General features: G+C 49.8%; 1 protein-coding gene across 1 annotated transcript in view; it reads left to right on the forward strand.

The window, feature by feature from the left end:
• wnt4a1 (wingless-type MMTV integration site family member 4a1) overlaps nucleotides 1–1,035 on the forward strand; it is a 28,445-nt gene extending 27,410 nt beyond the window's left edge. The window contains 2 exon segments of the mRNA NM_001281410.1: nucleotides 35–177; nucleotides 275–1,035. Coding sequence (NP_001268339.1) covers nucleotides 35–177; nucleotides 275–745 — 614 coding nt within the window. The 3' untranslated portion in view covers nucleotides 746–1,035.
• The last annotated feature ends 7,411 nt before the right edge of the window (nucleotides 1,036–8,446 follow it).

The following is an 8,446-nucleotide window of genomic DNA, read 5'->3' on the forward strand; positions in this document are numbered from 1 at the left end:
TCTCTCTCTCTCATCCTCCCTCACTCCCTCCCAGGGTTCCAGTGGTCAGGCTGTAGTGATAACATTGCTTATGGAGTGGCCTTCTCTCAATCCTTTGTTGATGTGAGGGAGAGGAGTAAAGGACAGTCCCCCAGCAGAGCACTCATGAACCTACACAACAATGAGGCCGGTAGGAAGGTATGATATACCACAACCAACAACTCTGTCATAGCAAAGTCAACAGCAAAGAAATAGACAGGAGATAAAAACATGCATTATTTCTGTCTCCCTGCAGGCCATTCTGAGCCACATGCGTGTGGAGTGTAAGTGTCATGGCGTGTCAGGTTCCTGTGAGGTGAAGACCTGCTGGAAGGCCATGCCACCATTCCGCAAGGTGGGCAACGCCATCAAGGAGAAATTTGACGGCGCCACAGAGGTGGAGCAGCGCAAGGTGGGCACCACCAAGGTCCTGGTGCCACGGAACTCCCAGTTCAAACCTCACACAGACGAAGACCTGGTCTACCTGGAGCCCAGCCCCGACTTCTGTGACCACGACCCGCGCACACCAGGCATGCTGGGTACGGCGGGGCGGCAGTGTAACCGGACGTCGAAGGCCATCGACGGCTGTGAGCTGATGTGCTGCGGCCGGGGCTTCCAGACAGAGGAGGTGGAGGTGGTGGACAGGTGCAGCTGTAAGTTCCACTGGTGCTGCTACGTCAAGTGCAAACAGTGCCGCAAGATGGTGGAGATGCACACCTGCCGGTGATCACCATGGAAATCCCCAATGGAGACCCAAACAAATGCCCCATCACACCCCACTCTCTCCTTTCTCACCTGCACAGAAGGATGGGAGGGAGGGAGAGGGGGATGGTGTTTGTGGTTTACCTTTTCCCCATTTCAAAACCATCCCTATTCCTTTTACAATAGACCCCGGGAACAGACAGACAGAGGTGGAACGAGGACATGGGCATTCCCAGTCAGTTCATACAATGTTAAAGGAAAATGATACACATGCACGGGATGTATAGAACTAAAAATATATATATCCCAACAGAGTATTTTCCCTCTCTTCATCTTGTCTCACACTCGGTTGATTCACATTGTTTTGGTTGCTTTTGTTATATCTTTTATTCATTTTCTTTTCATTTTCTTTTTTAACTTATTTGACATTGTTGTGAGCGATTCGGGGTGGATTCGGTGAGGGGAGAGTGGACTGCATGGGAAAGGGGGACTGAGGGTGGGGTATATTGGACCCGGGGAAAGTGGGATGGCGTAGTGGGGAAAGGGGGGGGGGGGGGGGGGGGGGGTGGAGTTTAGGAGGGGGGGGGGCTGAGTTTGCCCTCTGTCTTTGCTGCTGCTTTAGCGACTCATCTAGAGTGCTGGATGTAAAGGGAGAGACACGCCTGTCTGTCGGTCTGAGAGAACCGCCCAGAGGAGGAACGCTGACCGACAGACAGACATTATTATTTGCGGTCCAGGTGTACATGACCGTGTTGTGTTGGGGTAAAGTTGTGTGGCCATTTGTCCCTGTACAGCCCTGATACTGCTCCACTCATCAAATTAGTCACAGATTTACAGGATTACTCACCGAGTCAAATAATTACTCAGGTCTCACAGAATCACTCACAGGACGGGATTCCATAGGCATTGCGGCTTTTATTAAAGGCAATGTTCCCATGTTCACAAAGAACCAATTCATGGTAAACGCTGCATATGTCGGCTCAATCAGAGATTGGATTGAATCCCATCATTAGTCTGTGTCAGACCAAGGGGGAGTTTGAACGGACGGACGGACAGACACTTTTCTCTCCGACCGCACATACCACACCACAAACCACCGTCCCTACAGCTTACCACATACAACGAAGTCTACACACACAACGATCCCTACAGCTTATTACACAAAACGCAATTACCACACACATCCCCGACAATACACCTTACCAAACATAAAGACGCCAACACACACAAAATAGATAACGTACAACACACACTAGCCACACACACACAACACCATATTCCACACACATCATACCATACGCTATTGCTAGGGCACAGGGACTGACCTATGTATGGCTATCATGTACAACCACATAAACCCAAGCTTTTCTATAGTAACATGCTATTCATTATAGAAACATAGATCTGTAAAGACTTATACACTGAAGAAGACTATTCTGAGTATGAATGTATATTAAAATGAAATATATGCTGTGTCAAAGATTATACTCTTGTTTGTCATATTTATTTTGGACAAAAGAAAATAACTCTGTTAAGAGGTGTGTGTGTGTGGGGGGGGGGGGGGGGGGGTGCAAGAGACGGAGAGTATTCGTTGGCTTAATATCATTCATTAAAATAACAAACATTGCACCTGACTTGGTACCAACATCATTAAAAAACAATATCCTGTCATTATCCTGTCCATTTAGTTGTGCCCTGAAGCCAAACCCAGGCCTGATTCCTTCCAGGTATGTGTTTAGTAGTGGCAGGCAGGCAGGACGAATGACATGGACCAGGGACCAGGGGCTGGCTGCCCACATGTGTAGACGGTTCGTTCACCAGGGAGGCCTACAGAGTCCTGCCACAGTCTGGGAGAGCTTCTCTGTGTTGATTTCCACGTTGTCAAATACATAGACTAGCAGTACTAAAGAGGAAAGAAAGTACAGGTATGGAGTAAACGCTAAGTAAAATGTATATGGAGACTTTACCTTATCGGTTTGTGAGAAATACAGAGATATAGTATACATGGAACAGAACAGATACATTAAACCTACAAGTGTAGAGAAGAGAAGGCTAGTACTAATCTAATCTATACAATGAGTTTTTGTCTTTACTGTCACTGGAAATCCAAAGACAAGCCTTAACAACGGGACCCTCCCTGCAGTCTGACACCCCTCACCCTCCACCCACATACAACATACACACACGTCACTACAGGACACACGTTTCTATGGAAACGGTCCGTGTGTGTGTGTGTTAGGTACATTACACCCCCAGGGTCTTCCCTCCACCACTGACACATATAATCACATGTATGTGCCATAGATCAACACATCTATCACTCCAGATATCAGGACACATATCCCCTGGCCATGGGAGCAGTCACAGTGGGTTTGGGATTCTTCTCAAATCAGACGGTAAGAAGGCCAGTATACCAGGGAGCAGGGATGCAGACCACATGGTATCACTGATATCTTTCTTCTGTCTGCCTCCAATAAGGCCCTCTGATGTCCCAGATGATGTGGAGAGAGGGGAGTGGGTCGCTACAGTGATTGGCTGATCATATTCCTCATATTGAAACTGGGCATTTCTTAGGGCTCCTGTCCGTACACAGTCAGCTAGGGAAAAAAGGGGGAAGAGAGGGGAGGAGAGGGGTATCAGTAAAACCTCTCCTTCCTGTGTTTGCGGAGGCAGAGATATTGAGGCCTAAGAGCTTTAGTGCTGTGTTCACTAGGGCGTTTGTGCGTGTATGTATTGTGTGTGGAGGAGCAGAGCAATGGTGAAGAGAGAAACAGTTTAGGACTTGGCTGGTTCTAGTAGTACTTCCCCGGCATACCTGTGTGACTCTGTGTGAGGGTTCAGGAGGCACCCTGGTCACATCTGAGAACCATCTGAGGTGTGAAAATATTCCGGTGTTGCAAGTTGAGTGGGTTGGTGTTCCCACAGCGTTCCTACAATGTTTCTAGGGACAAATGTTTCCCTGTGCTTCCCTGTCACCGCCTACCAACCAGGGCTGGTAAAACCTTGGATCATTGCTATTCTAAATTCCGCGACGCATATAAGGCCCTCCCCTGCCCTCCTTTCGGAAAAGCTGACCACGACTCCATTTTGTTGCTCCCTGCCTACAGACAGAAACTAAAACAAGAAGCTCCCGCCCTCAGGTCTGTTCAACGCTGGTCCGACCAATCTGATTACACGCTTCAAAACTGCTTCGATCACGTGGACTGGGATATGTTCCGCATTGTTTCCAACAACAACATTGACGAATATGCTGATTCGGTGAGCGAGTTCATTAGAAAGTGCATTGACGATGTCGTTCCCATAGCAACGATTAAAACATTCCCAAACCAAAAACCGTGGATTGATGGCAGCATTCGTGTGAAACTGAAAGCCCGAACCACTGCTTTTAACCAGGGCAAGGTGACCGGAAACATGACCGAATACAAACAGTGTAGCTATTCCCTCCGCAAGGCAATCAAACAAGCTAAGCGTCAGTATAGAGACAAAGTAGAGTCACAATTCAACGGCTCAGACACAACAGGTATGTGGCAGGGTCTACAGTCAATCACGGATTACAAAAAGAAAACCAGCCCCGTCACGGACCAGGATGTCTTGCTCCCAGGCAGACTAAATTACTTTTTTGCCCGCTTTGAGGACAATACAGTGCCACTGACACGGCCCGCAACCCAAACCTGCGGACTCTCCTTCACTGCAGCCGACGTGAGTAAAACATTTAAAAGTGTTGCTTCCCTCGCAAGGCTGCAGGCCCAGACGGCATCCCCAGCCGCGTCCTCAGAGCATGCTCAGACCAGCTGGCTGGTGTGTTTACGAACATATTCAATCAATCCTTATCCCAGTCTGCTATTCCCACATGCTTCAAGAGGCCCACCATTGTCCCTGTTCCCAAGAAAGCTAAGGTAACTGAGCTAAACGACTACCGCCCCGTAGCACTCACTTCCGTCATCATGAAGTGCTTTGAGAGACTAGTCAGGGACCATATCACCTCCACCATACCTGACACAATAGACCCACTCCAATTTGCTTACCGCCCAAATAGGTCCACAGACGACACAATCTCAACCACACTGCACACTGCCCTAACCCATCTGGACAAGAGGAATACCTATATGAGAATGCTGTTCATCGACTACAGCTCAGCATTTAGCACCATGGTACCCTCCAAACACGTCATCAAGCTCGAGACCGGGTCTCGACCCCACCCTGTGCAACTGGGTACTGGACTTCCGACGGGCCGCCCCCAGGTGGTGAGCGTAGGTAACAACATCTCCACCCCGCTGATCCTCAACACTGGGGCCCCACAAGGGTGTATTCTGAGCCCTCTCCTGTACTCCCTGTTCACCCACGACTGCGTGGCCATGCACGCCTCCAACTCAATCATCAAGTTTGCAGACGACAGTTTGCAGACAAAGTTTTAAGTTCCTCGGCGTACACATCACAGACAAACTGAATTGGTCCACCCACACAGACAGCGTCGTGAAGAAGGCGCAGCAGCGCCTCTTCAACCTCAGGAGGCTGAAGAAATTCCGCTTGTCACCAAAAGCATTCACAAACTTCTACAGATGCACAATCGAGAGCATCCTGTCGGGCTGTATCACCGCCTGGTACGGCAACTGCTCCACCCACAACCGTAAGGCTCTCCAGAGGGTAGTGAGGTCTGAACAACGCATCACCGGGGGCAAACTACCTGCCCTCCAGGACACCTACACCACCCAATGTCACAGGAAGGCCATAAAGATCATCAAGGACAACAACCACCTGAGCCACTGCCTGTTCACCCCGCTATCATCCAGAAGGCGAGGTCAGTACAGGTGCATCAAAGCAGGGATCGAGAGACTGAAAAACAGCTTCTATCTCAAGGGCATCAGACTGTTAAACAGCCACCACTAACATTGAGTGGCTGCTGCCAACACACTGACTCAACTCCAGCCAATAATGGGAATTGATGGAAATTGATGTAAAATATATCACTAGCCACTTTAAACAATGCTACTTAATATAATGTTTACATACCCTACATTACTCATCTCATATGTATATACTGTACTCGATACCATCTACTGCATCTTGCCTATGCCGTTCTGTACCATCACTCATTCATATATTTTTATGTACGTATTCTTTATCCCTTTACACTTGTGTGTATAAGGTAGTAGTTTTGGAATTGTTAGGTTAGATTACTCGTTGGTTATTACTGCATTGTCGGAACTAGAAGCACAAGCATTTCACTACACTCGCATTAACATCTGCTAACCATGTGTATGTGACAAATAAATTAGATTTCATGAAAATACTAGCCTGCAATTTCACATTTTGACAGGCTTCTCTGGGAAATAACATAAACATGGACCCCATGCCAGTGAGAGGGCTCTGAGTTTACAGGTAGGAGGTTCCGGCTTTCAGCTGGGCTTAATATGGCGGCCGGCAAGCCCTGGGCACCTGGTCCTCTCCAGCATGGCAGTCTAGTGACTAACCCGGGCTCTGAGCTGTTTAGCCCACTTCAGCATGGCAGTCTGGTGACTAACCTAGGCTCTGAGCTGTATGGCCCACTCCAGCATGGCAGTATAGTGACTAACCAGGGCTCTGAGCTGTTTGTCCCACTCCAGCATGGCACTCTAGTGACTAACCTGGGCTCTGAGCTGTTTGGCCCACTCCAGCATGGCAGTCTAGTGACTAACCTGGGATCTGAGTTGTTTGGTCCACTCCAGCATGGCAGTCTAGTGACTAACCTGGGATCTGAGTTGTTTGGTCCACTCCAGCATGGCAGTCTAGTGACTAACCTGGGCTCTGAGCTGTTTGGCCCACTCCAGCATGGCAGTCTAGTGAATAACCTGGGGTCTGAGTTGTTTGGTCCACTCCAGCATGGCAGTCTAGTGACTAACCAGGTATCTGAGCTGTTTGGTCCACTCCAGCATGGCAGTCTGGTGACTAACCTGGGATCTGAGTTGTTTGGTCCACTCCAGCATGGCAGTCTAGTGACTAACCAGGGCTCTGAGCGGTTTGGCCCACTCCAGCATGGCAGTCTAGTGACTAACCTGTGATCTAAGTTGTTTGGTCCACTCCAGCATGGCAGTCTAGTGACTAACCAGGTATCTGAGCTGTTTGGTCCACTCCAGCATGGCAGTCTAGTGACTAACCTGGGATCTGAGCTGTTTGGTCCACTCCAGCATGGCAGTCTAGTGACTAACCTGGGCTCTGAGCTGTTTGGCCCACTCCAGCATGGCAGTCTAGTGACTAACCTGGGCTCTGAGCTGTTTGGCCCACTCCAGCATGGCAGTCTAGTGACTAACCTGGGATCTGAGTTGTTTGGTCCACTCCAGCATGGCAGTCTAGTGACTAACCTGGGCTCTGAGCTGTTTGGCCCACTCCAGCATGGCAGTCTAGTAACTAACCTGGGATCTGAGTTGTTTGGTCCACTCCAGCATGGCAGTCTAATGACTAACCTGGGCTCTGAGCTGTTTGGTCCACTCCAGCATGGCAGTCTAGTGACTAACCTGGGCTCTGAGCTGTTTGGTCCACTCCAGCATGGCAGTCTAGTGACTAACCAGGGCTCTGAGCGGTTTGGCCCACTCCAGCATGGCAGTCTAGTGACTAACCTGGGATCTGAGTTGTTTGGTCCACTCCAGCATGGCAGTCTAGTGACTAACCTGGGCTCTGAGCTGTTTGGCCCACTCCAGCATGGCAGTCAGGTGACTAACCTGTGATCTAAGTTGTTTGGTCCACTCCAGCATGGCAGTCTAGTGACTAACCAGGTATCTGAGCTGTTTGGTCCACTCCAGCATGGCAGTCTAGTGACTAACCTAGGCTCTGAGCTGTTTGGCCCACTCCAGCATGGCAGTATAGTGACTAACCAGGGCTCTGAGCTGTTTGTCCCACTCCAGCATGGCACTCTAGTCACTAACCTGGGCTCTGAGCTGTTTGGCCCACTCCAGCATGGCAGTCTAGTGACTAACCTGGGATCTGAGTTGTTTGGTCCACTCCAGCATGGCAGTCTAGTGACTAACCTGGGATCTGAGTTGTTTGGTCCACTCCAGCATGGCAGTCTAGTGACTAACCTGGGCTCTGAGCTGTTTGGCCCACTCCAGCATGGCAGTCTAGTGAATAACCTGGGGTCTGAGTTGTTTGGTCCACTCCAGCATGGCAGTCTAGTGACTAACCAGGTATCTGAGCTGTTTGGTCCACTCCAGCATGGCAGTCTGGTGACTAACCTGGGATCTGAGTTGTTTGGTCCACTCCAGCATGGCAGTCTAGTGACTAACCAGGGCTCTGAGCGGTTTGGCCCACTCCAGCATGGCAGTCTAGTGACTAACCTGGGATCTGAGTTGTTTGGTCCACTCCAGCATGGCAGTCTAGTGACTAACCTGGGCTCTGAGCTGTTTGGCCCACTCCAGCATGGCAGTCAGGTGACTAACCTGTGATCTAAGTTGTTTGGTCCACTCCAGCATGGCAGTCTAGTGACTAACCAGGTATCTGAGCTGTTTGGTCCACTCCAGCATGGCAGTCTAGTGACTAACCTGGGATCTGAGCTGTTTGGTCCACTCCAGCATGGCAGTCTAGTGACTAACCTGGGCTCTGAGCTGTTTGGCCCACTCCAGCATGGCAGTCTAGTGACTAACCTGGGCTCTGAGCTGTTTGGCCCACTCCAGCATGGCAGTCTAGTGACTAACCTGGGATCTGAGTTGTTTGGTCCACTCCAGCATGGCAGTCTAGTGACTAACCTGGGCTCTGA

The sequence above is a fragment of the Oncorhynchus mykiss genome, chromosome 7 (assembly GCF_013265735.2).
Source record: "Oncorhynchus mykiss isolate Arlee chromosome 7, USDA_OmykA_1.1, whole genome shotgun sequence".
Lineage (NCBI taxonomy): Eukaryota > Metazoa > Chordata > Actinopteri > Salmoniformes > Salmonidae > Oncorhynchus > Oncorhynchus mykiss.